Source organism: Lontra canadensis, unplaced genomic scaffold (assembly GCF_010015895.1).
Source record: "Lontra canadensis isolate GAN:19392208 unplaced genomic scaffold, GSC_riverotter_1.0 scaffold2, whole genome shotgun sequence".
In the NCBI taxonomy this organism is placed as follows: Eukaryota; Metazoa; Chordata; class Mammalia; order Carnivora; family Mustelidae; genus Lontra; species Lontra canadensis.
In genome coordinates, this window is record NW_022630996.1 from 14,091,804 (window position 1) to 14,116,221 (window position 24,418).

Sequence of the window (24,418 nt, forward strand, 5' to 3'; positions counted from 1 at the left end):
AAAATAAGTAGAGGGGAATTTGTATCCTTAAATGTATATATGGGAAAATAACAAGTCTGGAAATTAATATGCCAAGCATCCATCTTAGTTAGTTACAAAAAGACAGCAACTTAGTTCCAAAGAGAGAAAGAAGACAACTAGAGTAACAGTTGAAGACATTATAAATAACAGAAAGAATCAACAAACCAGAAATTAGTTTCCTCAAAAGATCAATAAACTTAATAAATTTCTGGTGACAGTGATAGTGATGGGGGCGGGGGGAGAATTCATAAATGAGAAATAGAAGGAGTGAAAAGAGATATTTTAAGAAATCCTGAAAACATTAAACAAGAGGATATCAGGTATATTTTCATGCCCACAAGGTTGAAATTTTAAGTGAAACTGACAAATTGCGCAAAAAAAGGATCTTAGTAAAAACTGAACCAACCAAACAACCCTGCATAGTCTTACAACATTTAAATCAGTTGAACTGATAGACAAAAATACTTTCCCCAAGCAATTTCCAAGCACAGATAGCATAATGACAAATTCTACCAAGCATATGAGAAAGAATTCAAATCTTACACATACAGATTATAGAAAGAAAAGGCTAACTCTTCAACACATCATGTGAGATTAGTGTAAGAAGGATACTAAACCTGAAGACAAAGGTAAGATAAAGAAAAATTACAAGGCCAATCTTATGAATGAAAATATAGTTGGAAGAATTCTAACAAAACGTTAAGTCCACCTAAATCCAAAACAGACCAAAACAATAAAGAGAAAGATAGATTCATCTGAGAAATGCAAAGTTAAGTATATCTGAATTTTAACATTAGAAAATCAATCACTATGATTTCATGTATTAATAGAATTTAGGAGGAAAAAATGGTATCACAAAAGATAGAGAAAAAGCGGTAAAATTCAATGCCCAATTATAACATAAACTCTTAGCAACCGAGTAACCTAATACAGGATCTTCAAAACCCCAGATCAAACAACATACTTCACAATGAAATGTTGAAAGCATCTGTTTTGAGATCATGAACTATATAGGGATATCCACTATCATTATGTCATCTCACCCTTGTACTAAATATCCTGGCCAAAACATTAAGCACAAGAGAAGAAAATAAGGCATAGGGCTGGTCATTATGCATGCATATTGTAAACTGAACAGAAATGAAAAACAGCAAAATTTGTGCTACACAGCTAGCAGTGTTTAAGTCACCAACTAGACCTAACACTTACTGCCCACCTGCTTGTACTCACTAACCTTTGTCTTACATTGTTCCGTTAGCTACTCTTTTCTGTTTAGCTCTTAACTGAGGTAAATGAAACCGGAAAGCACCCCTGAGGTGATGGAGACTGCCCTGACAAGACCTCCTGCAGGCCCAGACCACCAAAACCTTTTGAGCTAAACCCTGAACCTACACCTGCACAGGAGCATGGAGTGACCTCTGGAATGAACAACATCTACCTTTACCTCATTATAATACTAAAATCTCCAACCAAGGAGGAGCCTCAGCTTCATTCACATACATACAATGTATGTGTAGGCATGTTTCCTTAAGGCATGTGCATGATCTTATGCTAGCCTCTACATATGATGACAAGGCTTCCCAACCTAAATATTCATCCTAACCCTAAACAAAAGGAACCCATTCGCTCTCTACCAGGGAGTCACAGCTCTGAAAGCCATTTCCTGTGATCTCCTTTGCTGCAAATAAAAGTTTTCTTCGTGCAACAACTCAACCTGGTGCAGTTTCTGACTCACCAAGGAGTGAACTCATGTTGGCTCAGTTACAGTTCAAGGGTAACTCTTTAGCACCAAAAGCTCTGTTAGTTAAGAAGGATCTCAAATTAATGGCCTCAGCTTTCATTTTTAAGAAACTAGAAAAAGAAGAGCATATTAAAACTGAACTATGTAGAAAAAAGGGAATAATAAAGGTAGAAATCAATGAAATGGGAGAAAAAGAAACAGAAAGACAAAGAAACCATCACCAATATCAAGAGTAAGATGACATAAAGATGTCATAAAGATATAAACAACTTTATGCCAATAAATTCACCAATTTAGATGAAATGGGAATATTCCTTATAAGACACAAACTACCAATGCTCACTCAAGAAGATATACAGAATATGAACAGCCCTGTTGCCATTAACAATATTAAATATGCAGTTAAAAACATTGCCACAAAGATAACTCCAATAAGACTTGAGATCTCACTTAAAAAACGAAGAATGCTGAGAGGGAAACAGGCCTGCCACATAATTCACCACCACCACGTAAACCATGGAGTGAGAAGAAATTATAAAAGAGATGAAAGAGAGAAAGGGAGAGAGGATGAGGGAAAGTGGGAAGGAGATGAAGACCTCCAGTTGAAACTTTAGGACCATTTTATTAAACTTTATCCCTTCTTTATTTCACAAAAGCAAACTGTAATTTAAAGAGGAAATAAGATAAACACTGCAAAGGGAAGTTAGGTTTTCTTTGATTATTTCCTGTTCCTAGGTGATTACTTCTGTCCATCATCACTGGATTCTACTTTTTCCTCAGGCACTGTTAGAGAGAAAGTAGCAATAATTGGTCCGGGGGTACTGGACCTGCAATGAAATTAACTATAAATGTAGGGGTGTTTCCAACAAATAGTAAGTCTATTAGAAACACTTTCTCTCAAATATCTCAAATACTCATATTTAAAGAACATACTAAGATACACTAAACTTAAGCTCTCGTTTCCTCCATTTTAAGATGCTTTTGATTCCCTAGGCTTTCCTATTTAGCAAACAGGAACTTCTTGCCCTTCTCTGCTATGTTTTTAGTGGAGCAGAAGCCAAAAAAGTCTGCAGTGTTTACTTCCTTATTTGTCCAACAAATCATCATCAGTGAAGTCAGCAGCAAACTGAACAACCCTGGAAGGAATGTTTATTAACTAAACACTGTTCCAAGGCAGTTGAGGAGTACAAAAAAATATATCTTGGTTCTAACTCAGGAAGAATAACTCCCAATTTTCCCTCAAACTTGAGCCCTTCCTAGAGCCAGAAAGGTAAGTTAAGCCCCTATGGTATCAAAGCTGCACACAATCTTAACAGTTTCTCTTAAATGAGTATATTGATAAAGACACGGTTTTTAAATGTAACTGTTTCTAGCTTAGTGATAGCACAGAGTTGCCAGAGGTTTTTGTTGTTCTCACTGATATCTACCTTAACAAAATATTACACGCCTTAAGATAAAGATTTGAAGCAAAACTAACAAATCAAGAAAATACTTGTGACTTCTTCATCTTTAGGTTAAAAAAAATATAGAATTCATTCTTAGAAATGGCATACATAGATTCATACTTTCATTGGTGGTATTTTAATGGCTTGGGAAGATATTAATAATCATATATATTTTATTTATTTATACTCCAAAGTTTACTCTATTTCAAACGTAATAATCATTTCTTTGTAAGTATCATTACCAATTAAATAAGCAGTAACAATGTACAAGGCTGAGAAGGTTTGCTATTACAAAGCAATGAAGCCAGAAGCAATTCATTTTAAGTTAACTTAAAATTTATAAACTCAAGGAAGGGAGCACTGGTTCCATTTTCTTCAGTTGTAAAATATCCAACCTATCTGATAAATGAGCACATAATAATAATGGATGATAACAGAGATAAGATTAAAATACATGAAAGCAGAGATTAGAGAAAGTCTATTGTCCTTTCTTCCTAGTAAAAAAAAAAAAAAATGACCAAACTCCATTCCACAAGTTTTATACTGAGCACTCAGCTGTTTTCACTCACAATACTTCTAATACCAAATGTGTGAGTTTTTTTCTCACACCAGCTATTTTTCCAATTTTCTGACACCAACTGGGTATCCAACAATTCAATTCTGACACTACCTACCTGAAGTTACCATCAGATCCCTGTTAAGTTAAAGGGTTCAGTCCCACGAGACTATCCTCACTTCAGATGCCAACCCCAACTCCCAGGCCTATACTTCTTATTTATTACCTACAAATCTGGGGTTCCCACAACTCCCCTCAGGTTTAGCAACTCATCAGATTGAGTAGGGGGGGTGGTATGTGTATGTGTGTGGGTGTGCTTTCTACCTCTTTAGGTACCTCAATGTTTAGGGCCTTTTTCTTTCCTTTTCTCTTTTCTCTTTCGAGTCTCTACTACGTAGGCATAGCTGATTAAAACACTGGTCCCTGGTGATCGGCCTCCATCTCTGACCCCTGTCCCTTCCCTGGCTGGGTGGTGGAGCTGAAAGTTTCAGCCCTCTACACACAGGGTTAGATCTTTCTGGAAATCTGAAGCGATCTAGGGCTCCCAGCCAACTCACATCTCAGCATACAAAAAAACACTCTTGTCCCTCCACTAAATTCCAAGAGTTTTAGGAGACAAAGACCAAATATTTATTCAAAAACAATTTTTTAAAGATTTTTATTCATTTTTTAGAGAGAGGGAGAAAGAGCAAGCACACACGAGCAGGGGTTCCCCACTGAGCAGGGAGCCCAAAGAGGGACTTGATCCCAGGATCCTGGGATCATGACCCAAGCCAAAGGCAGACACTTAACCAATTGAGCCACCCAGCCACCCTATTAAAAAAAATTTTTTTAAAGATTTATTTATTTGAGAGAGTACACACCCACACACACACACCCATACACGTGTGAGTGGCACAAGGGGCAGAAAGAGAGGAAGAGAATCTTAAGCAAACTCCCTGCTGAGCAGGGAGCCCGAAGCCAGACTCAATCTCAAGACTCTGAGATCATGACCTGAGCTGAAACCAAGAGCTAGATGCTTAACTGACTGAGCCACCCAGGTGCCCCTATATATTTTTTTCTATTATACCACAGCACCTATTCTGTTGTTTGTCACTGGCAGAGATTATTTTTTAAAAGAATACCATTCTATAAAATAAGAACAGAGATACTTTTTAAAAATTACAAAACATACCAGACCATAAATATTCAAATAGATGTCATCCTCCAAAACAATTATCTTTGGAGATTATATCATGTTCTAATATTCACATGTCTTTCAAAACCAGACTATAAACCATTCAAGAAAATTAGCAATTATGTAGCATCCGTATCACACAGATGTTTCCAGTACAAATACCCTCATTCATTATAACTTTCTACTAATAACATTTTTTAACATATCCAACTACCCATTATGCCAAATTATGCCCTTAAAAATGGTAATTTTCTATCAATAAAAATACATAAAAGAATAGGCCTCCAAAGTGGAAGGCAACATTTAAAGCCTTTTTGTAACATTGCTTAGTGCTAGTCAGTGTTAGGATAGAAGCAAATGTGTGCTTCCATGGTATCCCAAGATGGTAATTTAGGTTTAGATATAGTGAGTTCAAATATGTTTCTTTTTTTTTAAGTATCATTATGGACCTATCTTACATAAAAGAAGCACATAATTCAATAAGCTAAAATCTCTATAGAGTAAAAAAAGGGGAAAAAATAAACTAATAATTGGCATAAGATTATATTATTTTCAAAAAACTATTTCTGTATACACTTGAAATCACCTTAAAAAAACAAAGTTTACATGTTTATAACATACCATTTACAGCTTTTTCAATCAATTCTTCACAAGCATCAAAATCACCCTTTAACACCAGTTTATCATGTAGATCTGTTAACATGGGATGTTCTAGGGCAATCTTGGTTTTTTTTTGTAGCGATTCAAAGGCCTCTGTATAGTTGTGTTGTCTGAAGTGTTTTAGACAAAGGCGAATAGCTTCCTGTTCACGGTACTACTGGAACACAAGAGAAAGTATGAAAAGAAGAGATTTGCTTAGTTATTACTGTAGGCAACAAGAGACAACTAACCTAAAGTGAGCATTTACTATGTGCTAAGCATTATACTATTCATTATTATTATTATTCATTATACTATTCATTATACTATTCGTTATTATTTCCACTTTGAAAGGCAAAGATGAAGCTTAGTCAACTGTAATAACTTGCCAAAAGTCACAAAAGTATATAGCAGAAAGATATAAAAGACATGAAGATACACAGATATACATATCTATATACCCAGAGGTATTATTTCATGAAGATGAAAGATATAAAAAGATGAAACCAAACCTAATTCTAGAGCCTGAACTTAAAAAAAAAGGCAGAGTAACTTTATCAAAGACCACTTAAGATTGCAAAGATTGTAACTTCCATGGCATTTACTCATCAGATTACAATGTTGGTACTGAATGCACAAAACCATTAAATAACATACATAAGTTATATTATGCTTTTTGTTCTTGGTTCTTAGTTGAAGTTACTATATGAAAAGCAAATATTATCAAGTGTTTTATGTATTTCAAAACCATAGAGTTTATGCCTCAAAATGATCAGAAGACAACTACCTAAATTTTGTATTTTTTTCTAAGCCTGGGCTACCTCATCTCTTACATGGCTATAAAGCAAAAATCTCAATTAACTAGAATCCAAAAAGAAGAATGTTCAATGTACTAACTCTCCCCTATTAGGATGAATGCCAAAAATACGAGCTTAGATAAAAACTCAAGTTTTCTATCAGGTTGCATATAGATATACAACAGGAGAAAATTTATGAAATAATAGTATTTCAACACTTTAAAAAAAGGACGGAAACTCAAGGAGGTGAAGACTTTAATTGCTAGAGGTTCATAATAAATGCAGTGAACTTAAAAAGTGAGTAAGACTGAACAATTTTATGTTCTCAAATATAATCTCTCCACAGTGTTGCAACTTCCTACAAGATCAAGAGATTGGTGCGAGTGTAGTAAAATACACACACACACATATCATAGGCTAAAGGGAAAACTGTACTCAAGTATCAGAGAAATTTAATCACTATTTTTTAAAAGAACCAATAGAATTTAGAAGATGCTAAGTATATACAACTATGTGCATAACACTGTAAAGGTGATTTTTAACATTTAAAAATATCATCTCTACCCTGAAAGATCTTACAGTATTACAGGAAATCCAAGAATATATGAAAAATACAGAAAATACGAAAATTCAGCCTCTATTTTAAGTTGAATATAATCAAATGCCAAAAACCAATTAGTCGGAGAGTTCCTCAATTAAACTAACCAGAAAAGAGCTGAAATTCCATATGAAAAACCTTAGAATTTACAGTGCTTCCCAATCTCCTATGAGTAGATCAGTTCACCCCTACTCACAAATAAAAGTAACAGGAAGTAGTGAAGAGAGTAAAGCTTTATCTCCTTGCCAAGAAAGAGTGAGCCCCCCATTTAAAAAAAAAAAAAAAAAGCTATGAGAGTCAAATAAATATACATCAAAAGCAAAAATCAAAGCACAAAAGGTATGCAAAAAACCCACAAGACCTATTTCTCAATAACTTAAACTGACATTTTCCAAGCTGTATCTACTGTATAAAATGATCTATGAACAAAATTGTTAAATATAATTTTTATACTTCCTATAAGCACAAGATCATAATATTTACAGAAGCTATTTCAAATTATTTAAAGGAAAAGCAAATATTCCTATTTTACTCAACAAACACAATCGAGTGATGTGTTATAAAAGCAGTCCCCACTAAAAATTATGTTTAAAAATTTCTATCGATATAGGTTGAAAACAAAATTCAGGATCAGATAGGTTTAATAATATATATAAATGGCAGACTCTGGAACTAGACTGCCTGAGTTTATATGCTGGCTTAGGTACTTTACACTGTGAACTGTGTGGACTTGAGCAAGATACTCAAACTCTGCATGCTCCATTTCATCATCTATAAAAGAGGGATAATAACTGTACCTATCTCACAGAATGGTAATGATTAAATAAGTTATAAAGACTGCTTAGCAGCTGGCAGAATATAAATAATAAATGTTAGTTAGTTAATCATTATAGTTATTATTATTCTCAGTATTTTAAATTATTCTAAATGAAGACAAAAGCTTGACACATTTCTCCCCTTATAGACATCAGAAACATAAAATCAGGATTTTAAAATACAGTCCTACCTTGCTATACCAGTTGAGACAGGGTTGTACTACGTCGGGATCATCAATGCCACTAAGTTCAACATACCAGATGCTAAAGTTAAAGCTGGGTCCCCAGGATAAGAGTGGAACTTTGTGAAGAAAAGAAAGAAAGAAAGGAAGAAAGAGAAAAAAATTAACATAGTTCAAATAAAACTTTAGATTAAAATCACTATTCGTGACCATTAAATTCATTCAACAAATTTTCAGAACATTTTTTTTTAAGGCTAACACTGTATTATTAGGTGCTGGGGCTACAGTAAAATAAGAAAATATAATCCATGCCATCAAGTGGTTTAATTAATTTATTTATTAAAAAAGATTTTACTTATTTGACAGAGAGACACACACAGTGAGAGAGGGATCATAGGCAGGGGGAGTGGGAGAGGGAGAAGCAGGCCTCCTGAGGAGCAGGGAGCCCTACTTGGGGCTCAATCCCAGGACCCTGGGATCATGTCCCAAGCCAAAGGCAGACGCTTAACAATTGAGCCACAGGGTTTAGTTCAAAAACACTACAAAATAAATTCAAAGTGCTCATTTACCTACCTCTCTAAAAACAGGACCAGAGCTAGATTATTTAGCAGTCAAATTTTATCAAACCCACAAGAAACAAATCATTACTATGTAAATTAAACTGTATCAGAGCACAAAAGATTAAAGTTCAATTCTTAACAAGTGGTATAACCCTGAAAACAAAATCAGAAGAAAAATAATTTAAGGCTGATCTCAAGTGTAAGTGTATATTCAAAAAATTTTTGAACTTGCAAAAAAATTCTACCAGGTTTTCACTGTAATCAAATATAGAGTCCATTCCAGGAATGGAAGGATGATTCAATAATAGAAGCCATATTAGTGTAATTCACCATGTTAACTAAGTAAAAGAAAATGTGTCTGATAACCTCAACTCGTGTTTACAATAAATTAATAAAATTTATTTTCTACTCATTAGAGGAAAAAAAAAAAAAAAACCCTCTCGGGGTGCCTGGGTGGTTCAGTGGGTTAAGCCTCTGACTTCGGCTGGGATCATATCTCAGGGTCCTGGGATCAAGTTCTGAGTGGGCTCTCTGCTCTACAGGGAGCCTGTTTCCCCCCTCTGTCTGCCTGCCTCTCTGCCTACTTGTGATATCTCTCTGTCAAATAAATAAATAAAATATTAACAAAAAAAAAAGGCGCCTGGGTGGCTCAGTGGGTTAAAGCCTCTGCCTTCAGCTCAGGTCATGATCTCAGGGACCTGGGATCGAGCCCGGCATTGGGCTCTCTGCTCAGCAGGGAGCCTGCTTCCTCCATTCTCTCTTTGCCTGCCTCTCCATCTACTTATGATCTCTATCAATCAAATAAATAAATAAAATCTTAAAAAAAAAAAAAGAAATAGAAGACAAAAGAAAACTACCTTACCTAAATTTTTTGTTAAATACCAAAGACCTCAAAAACTAAACCTAATCGAGAAACATTAAGTATTGCAGCTCAAGTCTGGAACAGGACAAAGAATCCCAATTATCTCTATTTTTCAACACTATATGGGAGATCTTAGCCAATGCAATATGAAGGGGAAAAAAAGCAAATTAAGAAAAAACAGTATCACGTGAACATGATATAGCTATCTTCATAAGAAATTCAAGAGATTTGGGGCACCTGGGTGGCTCAGTGGGTTAAAGCCGCTGCCTTCGGCTCGGGTCATGATCCCAGGGTCCTGGGATCGAGCCTCGCATCGGGCTCTCTGCTCAGCGGGGAGCCTGCTTCCTCCTCTCTCTCTGCCTGCCTCTCTGCCTGCTTGTAATCTCTGTCTGTCAAATAAATAAATAAATAAAATCTTTAAAAAAAAAAAAAAAAGAAATTCAAGAGATTCAACTGAAAAACTTAAGATTGTATTCAAGGTAAACATAAAAATCAGTCTTCCCTTTTCTTGTAATAACCAACTAGAAAATTTAATGAAAAGTCCCCTTTAAAATGGTCACAAGAGGACGCCACGTGGCTCGGCTGGTTAAGCGACTGTCTGCAGCTCAGGGCTCAGGTCCTGATCCAGGGATACTGCAATGGAGTCCTGCATCGGCTCTCCCTGCTCTGTGTAGAGTCTGCTTCTCCCTCTCCCTCTGCCTGTCACTCCCCCTGCTTGGGCTCTCTTTCTTTCTCTGTCAAATAAATAAATAAAATCTTTAAAATAAAATAAAATGGCCCTCTCCCTCTGTCCCTGCTTGTATTCCCTCTCTCACTGTCTCTCTTCAAATAAATAAAATAAAATCTTTAAAAAAATAAAATAAAATAGTCACAAGAGCTTACAACATCTCAGGATAAACTTTAATACAGGCAGAATCTATTGAAGATAATAGAAAATGTTACTTAAGAATTGAATAAATGAAAGGCCATACAATATTCTTAAATGGGAAAACTCAACGTTGTAAACATGCCAGTTCTCCTCAAATTAATTGTAAATTTAATGTAATCTCAATCAAAGTCTCAGTGGTATATATCCAATTTTTTCTTTTTTATAAAAGATTTTATTTTTTAAGTAATCTCTACATCCAGCATGGGACTCAAACTCACAACCCCAAGATCAAGAGTCACATCCTCTACCAACTGAACCAGCCTGGTATCCCATATCCATTTTTCTTCTTACATGTAACTGAACAAGCTGATTTTTTTAAAAAGTACAAAAAAATAAAAAACAAAAAAAAATTTAAAAAGTCAGTAACACAAGAATATCCAAAAGAAAATAAATATACAGTAATTATAAGTTTGGTATTCATAAGAGAAAAGAAAGGTAAATTACTGAAGCAGAAGAGTGAATCTAAAAATCTAAGGATTGAGAAGAGTTTACAGTAGGATGAAGATAACAATTCACATCTGTAATGACAGAAGAGAGTACAGGTTTTTAACATATGATCCACTGCCTCTTAGGGATCCCTGCAACATTTTCAGGAGGTCCCAAGTGGTCAAAATCATTTTTTCTAGTAAGACTAGGACTTTATCAACCCCTTCCTCCTTTTAAACTGTACTGACATTTGCAATCATGGTGCAAAAGCAATGGTGAGTGAAACTTCTAGCATCTTAGTAGTACCATGAAAAGTAGTACCATGAAAATGTATCAGTATTTCTTTTATTTCTTAAGATTTTATTTGTTTATTTGACAGAGAGAGAGCGTAAATAGGCTAAGTGGCAGACAGAAGGAGAGGGAGAACCAGACTCCCCACCTAGCAGGGAGCCTGATGCAGGACTTGATCCCAGGACCCTGGGATCATGACCTGAGCTGAAGGCAGCTGCTTCACCTACTGAGCCACCCAGGCACCCTAGTATTTCTTAACACAGTAAAGATTAAGTTGTATTCCTTGCCATCATATACTTGGAGTTAAAAAAAAAAAAGGGGCAATTCATTTAAGAATGTCCTTAATTATGCAATAAAAATTTTAATAAATCCTAATCATTAGGTACACATTTTTTTAAACATTCTGTGTGATACAATGGGAAGTACACATAAAGTACTTTTATTACATACCAAAGCATAATGGTTATCTCAAGGAAAAGAATCTACATAGCTGTTTGAGCTAAAATACCTATTTGTCTTGCCCCGCTCAAGACCCCTAACAGGATACAACTTCCTTTTAAAAGAAAAATTGACAGATCACTTATGATTATTTAATGTGGAGTATAGGCCAGATATTTACCTGTCATTTCAAAGAAAACAACAGACAGTAGTTGTTGCCAAGAATAAAATTCAAGGGGCACCTGGGTGGCTCAGTGGGTTAAAGCCTCTGCCTCCTATTCAGGTCATGATCTCAGGGTCCTGGGATCGAGCCCCACATTGGGCTCTCTGCTCATGGGGAGCCTGCTTCCCCTCTCTCTCTCTGCCTGCCTCTCTGCCTACTTGTGATCTCTGTCTGTCAAATAAATAAATAAATAAACCTTTAAAAAAAGAAAAGAAAAGAATAAAATTCAAGTTTTCAAGGAAAAATCACAATTTTGGAGAACTGGGGCACTTGGATGGCTCAGTCAGTTGAGCATCTGACTCTTGATTTCAGCTCTGTTCACAATCTCGTGGTCTTGGGATTGAGCCCCCTGTTGGGCTCTGTGTTCTACAGGGGGTCTGCTTGAGATTCTCTCTCTCCCTTTCCCTCTGTCCCTCCCCACCCTCTCATTAAAAATAAATAAATAAAATCTTTAAAAAATATTTCTCCCCCAGAAAATTGGTATCCAAGGTTGCGAATTTAACTATTTCCAGGCAATTAAGACTTTCCTGTAAGACTGGTAGTGATCTATTAATGAGTATGTTTTTAAAAAATATTACATAATAGAATGTTTCAACATCTGGAAGATCTGCATAACTCAGTGAGCCATATTTTCTAAATGAATAATGAATGATGTCAGAAAACCACACATGGATAAAAGTGCAAGACAAGCCAAAGAATTTTTTTTTAAAAGATTTATTTATTTTAGAGACCGAGCACAAGCAAGAGTGGGAGGGACAGAGGGAGAGGGAGAGAGAACCTCGAGCAGACTCTGTGCTGAGTGCAGACCCCAACGTAGGCTCGATTCTACCATCCTGAGACCATTACCTGATCTAAAACCAAGAGTTGGACACTCAACCAATTGTGCCACACAGGCGCCCTGCCAATGGATTTTAATATAACGCTAATATGGTTCAGAACGAATACTATAATTACAATTTAGAAACTGACACTTGTCAAGTTTTAAGTATCAAAGTAGAATAGCCACCATACCTGATATCAGACCTGATTTCCAAGTCTGCTGTTCTCTTTTAGCATATCATATTCATGAGGAGCAAAAGTGTTACTAGGTCAAATGATTTTTTTTTTAATATTGTATTTATTTATTCGACAGGCAGAGATCACAAATAGGCCGAGAGGCAGGCACAGAGAGAGGAAAGGAAGCAGGCTCCCTGCTGGGCAGAGAGCCCGATGTGGGGCTCGATCCCAGGACCCTGGGATCATGACCTGAGCCGAAGGCAGAGGCCTTAACACACTGAGTCACCCAGGTGCCCCATAGGTCAAATGATTTTCTATCTGTGTGACTGAAGACACACAGGTAGTAGCAACCAGTCATTAGCATATATGACAGACTTCCAGGATGTATAATACGGCCTTTAGTTTACATGTACAAACAACAAAAATTTCAGAAAGTTTTATGAATGAATACTAAATTATCTTAAAAAAATTTTTTTTTATTTATTCGAGAGAGAGTGATTGAGAAAGCAGAAGCTGGGATGGGGTGGGGGGGTGCGGTGGGAAAGAGGCAGAGGGAGAAACAGACTCCGGGCTGAGCAGGGAGCCTGATGCAGGGCTCCATCCCAGGACCCTGGGATCATGACTTGAGCCAAAGGCAGACGCTTAACTGACTGAGCCACCCAATCACCCCTAACATAGGATTTTAAACCCAAGGCCAAAAGAACATAGTCTCTAAGTATAACCAGACATTAGTTTGGAATTTCAAGTTCCAGGTCCATGTTCAATAAGATTAGGAGGAAAAAGTCCTCCTATTATATCTTATTCAAGTCCCAGTAAAATGTTCACTTTTTAAAAAAAGACTTCATTTGGGGTTCCTGGGTGGCTCAGTGGGTTAAGCCTCTGCCTTTGGCTCAGGTCATGATCTCAGGGTCCTGGGTTTGAGTCCCGTATCAGGCTCTCTACTCAGCAGGGAGCCTGGTTGCCCCCCTCTCTCTCTGCCTGCCTCTCTGCCTACTTGTGATCTCTCTCTCTCTCCCTCTGTCAAATAAATAAATAAATAAATAAATAAATAAATCTTAAAAAAAAAAAGGATTTCATTTATTTATTTGACAGAGAGAGAGAGAGAGAGAAAGAGCACAAGCAGGGGGAGTGGCAGGGAGAGGGAGAGGAAGAAGCAGGCTCCTCGCAGAGCGGGGGGAGCCCCACGTGGGACTCAATCCCAGGACACTGGGATCATGACCCGAGCCGAAGGCAGTTGCTTAACCAGCTGAGCCACCCAGGCACTCAAAAATGTTCATTAAAAACGATTTTAGCAACTGTGTTTTTAAGAAAGATTCTGCCTACATACTGGATGGCCCAACAGAAATATTTCTAAAATAATATTAATTGTAATTTTTAAAGCCTTTCAAAGAACAATGTTGAGAGGGAGGTTAATTAGAAAGTCATCTCACGGGGCGCCTGGGTGGCTCAGTGGGTTAAGCCGCTGCCTTCGGCTCAGGTCATGATCTCGGAGTCCTGGGATCGAGCCCCGCATCGGGCTCTCTGCTCAGCGGGGAGCCTGCTTCCTCCTCTCTCTCTGCCTGCCTCTCTGTCTGCTTGTGATCTCTCTATCAAATAAATAAATTAAAAAAAAAAATCTTAAAAAAAAATAAAAAAAAAGAAAGTCATCTCACAAGAACATCATATATTAAAGATGAATGAAAAGTACAATTAATTTTTAGCAGATTGAAGGAATATATACAGAATAAGCAGAGTGATGTACACCCACTTCAAATTTTACAAATGATTTCTCTGACATTAATAACTTCAATAATGCAAATAGACATACTATGCATTATATGTCAAATCTAAATGTGAACTGCAGCTTCAGGCACATGTTCTTTGCTTCCCAATGAAAGAGGTCTTTGTTCCCACCTCAAATAAAGATTAAAAACTCTTAATACGAATCCTAAAGCTAAGAGTTTGTATCCTACAGTTCAAATGCCAATTTTCCTCATTGGACAATCAGACACAGGTATGATCAGGATCAGTGCCTCTCTTTCTTTTTCATAATGACACGTGTAGAAAGTGGTAATATTTTTTTTTAAGATTTTATTTATTTATTTGACAGACAGAGATCACAATTAGGCAGAGGCAGGCAGAGAGAGGAAATGAAGCAGGCTCCCTGCTGAGCAGAGAGCCCAACAAGGGGCTCGATCCCAGGAACCTGAGATCATGACCTGAGCTGAAGGCAGAGGCTTTAACCCACTGAGCCACCCAGGCACCCCAAAAGTGGTAATATTTTTATGGCAAATATGGGTATGGGTATGAGGCTGCAGGCTCCTGATACTCTAGGATCAAAGCAGGGTCAACATCTCAACACAACAAAAATGCCTCTGTGGCATATTCAGTGTCCTTTGGCAGTATCACTTAGGAAGCTCTCATCTAAATGGCTAAAACAGGTATTAGAAGATGCTAGGAATTTCAAAGTTCTGAAAGATCCCAAAAATTCAAGACTAAGCACTCTGAAAGGATACATCTATTTTACTACAGAATTAGTGAGTAAACAAAACGTTTAGCACAGTATCTGGTACATAGTAAGTGATCAATAAAATTAGCTATTATTATGAGTTTATTACTACTATACTAATTTTCCTCTTCATAGTACATTTTTAAAAATATCAACTTTCCATCTGCCTTCATAAAGGGCCACCATTACGGCACTCCTCCCAGACTTAGTACTCATTCTAGACTTCGAAATACTTCTGAGGATCCAGAATGCATGCCAAATCCAGCCAGAGCTGACGCTTCTCCCTAAAGCCCCCACAACCATCCAGTCTGCAAAAATCGAAAAAAATCCACAGAAATCTAAGCCATTCTAACAATTTATCCCAAGAAGGTAAACAAATATCTGCTAAATCACCAATAAGAGAGAGCTACACATCACTCAAGTACTTTTTCAGAATGACTTTTTTTAAGAAAACATGGTGATAAACTAAAAATACTAACCTAACATAAAGGCTTTGAGTTTCACATTTTCACATTATATTATTTTCAAAGAAAATGTATCAAAAGAATGTTAAGAAGACTAGAAAGCAAGCATACAGCAGACCACTATTAGTATCTTTTAACAGAGAAGAAATATGAAGTTATCTAAATATTAATATCCTAGATATCAAATGAGTTAATAAGTGTCTACAATTATTTGAAAAGCTCCAATTAACATTTTGCCTGAAAACCATAAAACTAACCCAGGGTTAAGTAAAAGACATCATTATGCTCTGTAATTAAAGGCTGACAGAAAGGCTGGAAAGAGGTCCAATTTCTTATCTTTGGGCAGCTGAATGTCTAACTTATCCAGAAGAGATAATTTTATAATTTTTATAATTTTATAATTTTTTAAGGGAAGAAACCACACAACTTCCCTAAACAGACATCTACTCATACTTAAAATGAATAATTCTAGAAGACTAAGAACTACAGAAGCAGTAGCAGTAGGTAGTTTCCTTCAAAGTAAACCAATGACTATAGGTACTGCGCAAAAAAGCACAAAATAGAATAAAAGATTCTGAACATAAAAAGAGAAAGAGAAATTTCACTTTGTGTGATGAAGCAAAACAGGTTGAATAAGTACTTTAAAATTTAATAGAACCTAAATTTATTATAGGAAAATATAAGACATCTCACTGCTTCTAGATCTGAAATATGCAAATGCAGAACTATTAAAGCTATGCTAGGGTCTGTAGGAACTGGGTGGTCTGCATACTGAGGAAAGAAGTACTCAGTACAAAAAAAAAGCAACCAAGAGTTAAACTTAGTAAAAAAAATTTACTTGTTCATAAATTCTCATAGGAAAACAGCAAACAGGTTTTTATTTACAATTATTTATTGTAACAATAGAAACCATAGTCTAAAAAAAAGTAAAACACTGGCTAGCCCAACTATTTATCAAAGTAGTTTTTCTTCTATAGTAGTCCTTAGTAAGACCTTAGATATTCTTTTTACCCAACAGAACTATTTGAGTCAATGAAATGAACAGGCCACCTCTTGATACGTTGGCAAAAAATGACTACGAAGTACACTGCTTGTTCCAAAAGAGGACTTCTTCTTCCCAATCAAAATGTGGTATTCTGGCTTTTATTAATATTCTTTGAAGGATCTGATTCACTTTAATTTTAACATAATACTTTCAGCTATGCAACATAGATGCAGACTGCAAATTGAGTCAAGTCTTCAACTTTTCTACCTTAAAAAAAAAATCCTGAAGAAAAGCAAAATAACCCTAAAAATACTAATATGCTGAGGAGGCATTACAATACTGTCTTAAGCTAAAAGACTTGCTAAATAAATACATGCCTTAGGTAGTATTTTTCAAATCTTCCATTGTACCATATTAGTGGGCCACAAAATGTTGGGTTTGACCAACATTTCACTAAAAAAAAAAAAGAAAGAAAAGAAAAGAAAAAGAAAAAACAGAATTGGGGGGAGGGTTAAAAAAAGAAAAACAGAAAATAACCATAATATACTTCCTTAAGGAATTCATCAGTATTTAGTTTAGAATATTAAGCTCTACAATAACTTGATAAACTTTCCATAAAACAAAGCTGAACTAAGTCACTTATCTCATTAAACCTTCTAAGATAACCTTCAAATGAAAAAATATCTGGAAAAGGTTCCACTTGAAGTAACTGTCACTTACAGATTTATAAAGCAGGGAACAGAAAACTTCTGCTGCAAAGGGCCAAACGGTAAACATTTTGTTTCTTGCAACTAGTTTGTGGAGCAAATGCAAGACAGACATTACAACTAGTGAATAATGAGTGTGGCAGTGTTCCCATAAAATTCTATTATAAAAAACAGGAGTTCCAAAGGATTCAGACCACAGGCTGTAATTTCTGACTGATGGTATAAAGAATTTATTTATATTTCAGAATGCTAAAAACCTTACCTATTTTAATGAATCGACAAGGGAACATCTGTTCATCAATTTTATGCTTCAAGGTGAATGTTTCTTTGTTATAATCATTCTTTAAGCCGCTGTGGAAAAAAAAAATAGGCTATCAAATTTGACTTCATAATTTAGTAAACATACTAAAACATAAATCATACTCAGATCTTAAGGTTAAACAAAATATATGACCAAGAAAATGTAAAGGAGTCATCGAAAGGACGCCTGGGAGGCTCAGTTGGTTAAGCATCTGACTTCAGCTCAGGTCATGATCCCAGGGTCCTGGGACTGAGTCCCACATCCAGCTCCTTGCTCAGCGGGCAGCCTGCTTCTCCCTCTGCCTGCCTTTCCCCCTGCTTGTGCTCTCTCTGACAAATAAATAATCTTAAAAAAAAAAAGGGGGGGGGTAGTCAAACATGAGAATAATGAGACTATAGGTCAAAACTTGCACATTCACATCAACTGCATTATAACTGTGTTCTAATTATATGAGGGCTAATGAAAAATGTTCAGCGTTAATTACAGGATGTGGCTACAGTGCATGGAAATGTGCGATAGGAACTAGTGTCCTTAGTGTGTAACTGAATATAACATCAAATATGTAAGCACTAAGAAAAAAATTAAAAAATAATTCACGTTCAATCTGACAACTTAGAGCCAAGTATTAGAGCCTGTGAAACAATTAAGTTTTTAAAAATTCCAATTAAGAGGTTAATAATGGGGGCACCTGGGTGGCTCAGTGGGTTAAGCCGCTGCCTTCGGCTCAGGTCATGATCTCAGAGTCCTAGGATCGAGCCCCGCATCGGGCTCTCTGCTCAGCAGGGAGCCTGCTTCCTCCTCTCTCTGCCTGCCTCTCTGACTGCTTGTGATCTCTCTGTCAAATAAATAAATAAAATCTTAAAAAAAAAAAAAAAGAGGTTAATAATGTTCTTTTACTCCATTAGTTTAATAGCACCCACTTCATTCTAAATAAAAATAAACCCTTACCACCTCTCTACGTAAACAGCTAGGACTGAAACACAAGTATTTACAGGAATACCAGTTACCTTCAGATTGCCTTATGTTCTAACATACTTTCATGACTTAAATGCAGTATCGATGTAATATTTACTTTTATCAAACACTATGCTAATGGCACATATTATATCATAAATATATTCTAAAACACTATGGCTTTACTTGTCCATGTTACTGACTGTCTGATTTTTCATTATCTAGGGGGCAAATTAACACTTTCATTCCTCATGGTCTAAGTCTTTAAAACTCAAATTTACTAAGCTCCTTCCAAGTGGCAGGTACTGTGGTAGATAGAGTCACATACTTTTTCTCTTTTTAGTCTCCAATTTATACTATATTCTCAAAATACTGTTTCTGGATTAGGGCAATTGATCTTAATGTTTTGGATAGAGTCTATATATATGTTTTTTAAGATTTTATTTATTTAATTGTCAGAGAGAGAGAGCAAAAACCAGGGAAGCGGCAGGCAGAGGGAGAAGAGGCCCCTGATGCGGAACTTAATCCCAGGACCTTGGGATCATAACCTGAGCAAAAGGCAGATGCTTAACTGACTGAGCCACCCAGGCCTCCCTAGAGTCTATATTTTTATAGTAAAGATTTTTATTAAAGCTGAAAATATTTCTGAGGTCGTTTATAGTTCAAAAATAAGACTGAGAAATTAGTAGGGAGAAAAAAACACCCAAGTTTTATTTTCTTCTTTAGTAACAATATTAAATTGTGGCTGATGGTTTCTCCCTTGAAAGAAAGATCAAACCATGCAGATTTAGTCACGAAGAGATAAAATAAGACTGTAGCTTGTTTAGAAGACAACTTTTCCTTCCCCATAATCATAACTCACCTGGACAATAGCTCTGTCATATTTTCTTCATTCATTCCACCAAAGACTTTAAATTTCTTCAAATTGCAGACATGAGTTTTCTCATATTTTCCAAATGTGATGTTCTGGACTATAGCAGGCCTTTCAAGTTTCAGAATCAGGTACTAAAAGAAGAAACAACCAAATTATATCCTCCTTTGTTTAGAACAAACAAAAAACTTTAAAAGTTAAAACTTTGGAGAGTTAGCTGAAGAATGCGTAAGATTCGTCCTATCCATCCTACACTGGTAGACTATGTTTTTAATGCTAAAGAACAGTATGACACAGCCCTTTGTAGGCTGCCATACCACCACCACTTTCCCCCAGCAAACTACATCATCCTGAACTGCAGATGAAGGGGGAGAAAAGGACTAATCAGATAACTTCTAATGAAGGTATGCCATTCAATAAAAGACATAAACAGACTATGAATTACCAAATAAAACAAGATTAGATTACAAAAGTAGCAATCACATATTCTCATCAACTATACTTTTTTTTTTTTAAGATTTTATTTATTTATTTGAGAGAGATAGAGAGACAGAGTGAGAGCACATGACAGGTGAGGTCAGAGGGAGAAGCAGACTTCCCATGGAGCTGGGAGCCCAATGTGGAACTCGATCCCAGGACTCCAGGATCATGACCTGTGCCGAAGGCAGTCGCTCAACCAACTGAGCCGCCCAGGGACCCACAACTACACTCTTGATAGCAAATTCAGTGCTCAAAATTAGTGATAAAATTTTAAACTTAAAAACAAACTTAGAGATTTACTAACCAGCCCTGCCAAGTTTAAAATAAAAAAACCTGAGGATGCCTGGGTGGCTCAATCGTTAAGCGTCTGCCTTTGGCTTGGCTGGGGTCATGATCCTGGGGTCCTGTAATCCACTATGTGTCAGGCTCTCTGCTCAGCAGGAAGCCTACTTTCCCTCTCCCACTTCCCTTGCTTGTGTTCCTGCTCCCTGTTTTTCTCTGTCAAATAAATAAAAAAGATCTTAAAAAAAAAACAAAACCTGGACCTACAATAGATATGTCTAATGCAGCTCAAGATTTCCTGTTACACACTGGATAAAATGGTTGTCAGTTAATTAGGGCACACATTTTACATTATATAGACTGTATCAATTATAAAAATCAAAAAGGAAATTTCTACTGGTTGAGTATACGGAGAGAAAGCTATTCAGAAAAATGACTCAGATTTTTGTTGCAGTGGCTTCATGCTAATAACGGGTAATACAGATGAAAAAGGTAGGATAAAAATAAAATTGGTGGTTGGTCCTACCTCATAACATGCAAAGAAAATTAACCCAAGGTGGACCAAAACTGATCCAAAATCGATCCTTTAGGACCAAAGACCCACATGTAAGAGCTAAAACTCTAAAACTCTTAGATGAAAATAGAGGTAAATATGAGACTCTGGATTTGTCAATGATTTCCTAGATAGGACTCCAAATTCTAAAATAAATTACACTTCAGAAAAATTAAAACTTTTGTGCATCAAAGTTTACTATCAAGAAAGTGAAAATATCACACAGTGAATGGGAGAAAATATTTGCAAATCCAGAAAATATAAAAAATTCTTACAACTCAACAACAAAAAAAGACAAGCTAATTTAAAACCAGCAAAGGACCTCAATAGTCCCCTCTCCAAGAAAGATAAACAAATGGTCAACAGGCACATGAAAAGATGTATCACTAATCATCAGGGAAATCAAATAAAATCACAATAATATAACTTCACACCCACACTAGGATGGCTATAATGAAAAACAAACAAAATAGCAAGTGTTGACAAGGATATAGAGAAACTGGAATCCCCTCAGATATTGCTGGTGGGAATCAAAATGGTACAGATGATATAGAATATAGTTTGGCAGTTCCTCAAAAAGTTAAACATAAAGTTCTACTCCTACATATATACTCACAAGAAGTAAAAAAAAAAAAAAAAAAAGGTGGTCAATAAACACTTGTAAACAAATGTTCAGAGCAGGGCTACTCACAATGGCCAAAAGGCAGAAACAACCCAAAAGTCCATCAACTAATAAATGGAAGAACAAAATGAAGTAATTCTATAAAATGGAATACTATTCAGCCATAAAAAGGAATGGAGTACTGATACATGATATGACATAGACAAACCTCAAAAATATGCTTGGTGAAAGAAATGAGACTAAAAGATCATGTACTATATGATTCCACTTATGCAGAATATCCAAAACAGGTAAATCCATAGAGGTTGAAAGCAGATTAGTAATTGCCAAAAGCTGTGTTAAGGGGAAATGGAGAGACTACTTCATGGGTACCACAGGTCCTTATGGAGTGACTAAAAACATTTTGGAACTAGGTAAGATAGTTGCACAACACTGTGAATGTATCAAGTGCCACTGACATGCACATTTTAAAATGGTTAATTTTATGTTATGTGACTTTTACCTCAATAAGAGGATGAAGCTGATGTTGACATGAAAGATGATGATGATGATGATGATGATGATGATGAAATCAGACTTAATATTTTGTGAGCACTAACTCCCTTGTCTGGCACATTGCCTGGATTTTTATATTCATTCTCTCATTTTATTAGAAGTCAGAAATAGGAGTGGTATATTAATAATAATTATCCTCTTTATCCTCATTATACAGATGAGAGAATTTTGACTTAGAAAGGCTAATTAATTTGACCATTGTTACAATGTGAATCAATGGCAGACATGACATTAAAAATCAGTCTGACTGGCTGATATTGTTGGTTGGCTGACCCAACCACCATTTCCAACTGAGTTCTTCCTAGCCACCTTCCATCCAAAGGACAAAATGCTGAGATGTAAGCAGAGGTAAGCTCTGCTTTCTGGAAAAAAAAATGCTACCTCTTTGCTATTTGAACAGTAGCAACTGCCACAACCACTGTGTAACCATGAAGGAAAAAATCAAGGGAATCTCAGAGATAGCCAATGAAAAGCCACTCGGCTTTCAGCAGAAGTTGCCTAACTAGTTTTCTTGAGGAGGAAAAAGGGGGTGGGAGGGACCCAATTTGTTTATCCCACTGTCATAGGACCTTCTGTTATTTGAAGTTAAAAGCATCTCTACTGACTCACTGACGCCAGAACCAAGGCTTTAACCACTACACCACAGCAACTGTTCAGGCTTATATACATCTTAAGCAGTGATTAAAACTTCTTTATTATCAAAACTGCCATAGAAAAACTAAGATTGCTATTCTTTAATCACTGATCCTTTTTATCCATATCAAAGTAATAGGTATGGTAATATGATTTTTGAGGAATTCAGAGTTTCTTAGGAATACAACTGTATGTTTTCAACTGTATGTTAGAGAACAGACTACACAAGTAAGCAAGGGAATATTGACATCTCTGTCTTCCTCATTAACCCACACTCCTTCCTTTCTCCTCCTTTCTTCAGTTATCCTTTAAAGTCTCAGTTTAGAAGTCAGCCTCCCCTGACAACTGGTTAGGTACAGTGTTGTAACTAATAAAGATGGATTTTTATACAATCTGTTGTGCACCATCCATCACCCTATCTACAATACCCTAAATCCAACAGGAAGTATTTTTTGCATATATATAATTTTATAACCAAATAGACGTTTTGTTATTAAAAAGTTATACAGGGAGGCACCTGGGTGGCTCCGTCAGTTGAGCATCTAACTCTTACTTTGGCTCAGGTCATGATCTTGGGGATTGGGAGACTGAGCCCTGTGGTGGGCTCCTCACTGAGTGTGGAGTCTGCTTAAGATTCTCTCTCTCCCTCTGCCTCTCCCCTCCCTGCTCATGTGCATTCTCTCTGTTTAAAAAAAAAAAAAAGTTATACAAATAAAATGTAAACTCTTAGTCTGAAACACAACACAGTGGTCTGATACAAACACACCTCAGGGAAAAATTTTAATGTTCAGGACACCTGGCTGGCTCAACTGGTAAGCAGGTGACTCTTAATCTCAGGGTTGTGAGTTATAAGCCCCAAACCAGGTGTGGAGCCTACCTTAAAAAAAAAAAAAAAAAAATTTGAAACAACCTAAAGGTTCTGGTAAACCAGTTAAGTAAGTTTGGTATACTCATGCAGTAAAAAATTTTAAAAATTTTAATGTTTAATCACATTTTAACTTTATTCATAAATTTTATCATTTCCATTTTTCCAACTCTTGAGCATAAATGCTGGGTACTGCTATTATTAAAGAGTGCTGTCCCATAATTAAATAGGTTTTCATTATTTTTTAATTTGGAGAAATAACTTCTGTAGGTATAGCAATAAAAGCTAAAAAAAAAAAAAAGTTCATTAGAACCAACATTCTAGAAAACCTATTTTAGAACCTATCATAGGGGGTCAAGGGCAGGCTGCCCTAGGTTAGGCCACTTTGGCATAAGATTTTTTTTGAGTTTGAGTTAAAAGTAATCAAAACCCAGCAGATGCAGGAAAAACTCAGCCTCCCCCTCAACTGCTAAGCTGGTAATAAGAGCCTGAACCAGGAAAAGAGCTATTAACAGAGGCTCCCCTTTACCTAAGGAACTTAATTGCAGAACTCTGAAACCTTGTTTTTCCAAACATCTCCTTTTACCTTCTTGCTACTGAACTTCCTCCCCTTCGTATCCTTAGAATCTACCTTTTGTCTTAGCTCATATAACCTTCCTGTTGCCTCACTGTCTTTGGAATTTCATGTCTGCATGGACTCCCCACAGGTACACCTATTAAATTTGATTTTTCTCCTGTTAATCTGTCTCATGGTAATTTGATCCTAAGTCCAGCTAGAAGGAACACCGTGCAGAGGAAGGTCTTCCTCCATGACACTATATATCAACCTTTGAATTTTAAATATATAAGTATAAATATATTAATTTTAAAATAAAACATAATGGGGGCGCCTGCGTGGCTCAGTGGGTTAAAGCCTCTGCCTTCAGCTCAGGTCATGATCCCAGGGTCCTGGGATCGAGCCCC

General features: G+C 36.3%; 1 protein-coding gene across 2 annotated transcripts in view; it reads right to left on the reverse strand.

The window, feature by feature from the left end:
* Positions 1 to 24,418, reverse strand: part of MKLN1 (muskelin 1) — a 323,612-nt gene that overhangs the window by 92,455 nt on the left and 206,739 nt on the right. For both annotated transcript variants that reach the window (XM_032869094.1, XM_032869086.1), the window contains 4 exons: positions 19,457 to 19,599; positions 17,602 to 17,690; positions 7,981 to 8,090; positions 5,562 to 5,754 (listed from right to left, as the gene is read on the reverse strand). In XM_032869094.1, coding sequence (XP_032724985.1) covers positions 5,562 to 5,754; positions 7,981 to 8,090; positions 17,602 to 17,690; positions 19,457 to 19,599 — 535 coding nt within the window. The remainder of the gene's footprint in view (positions 1 to 5,561; positions 5,755 to 7,980; positions 8,091 to 17,601; positions 17,691 to 19,456; positions 19,600 to 24,418) is intronic.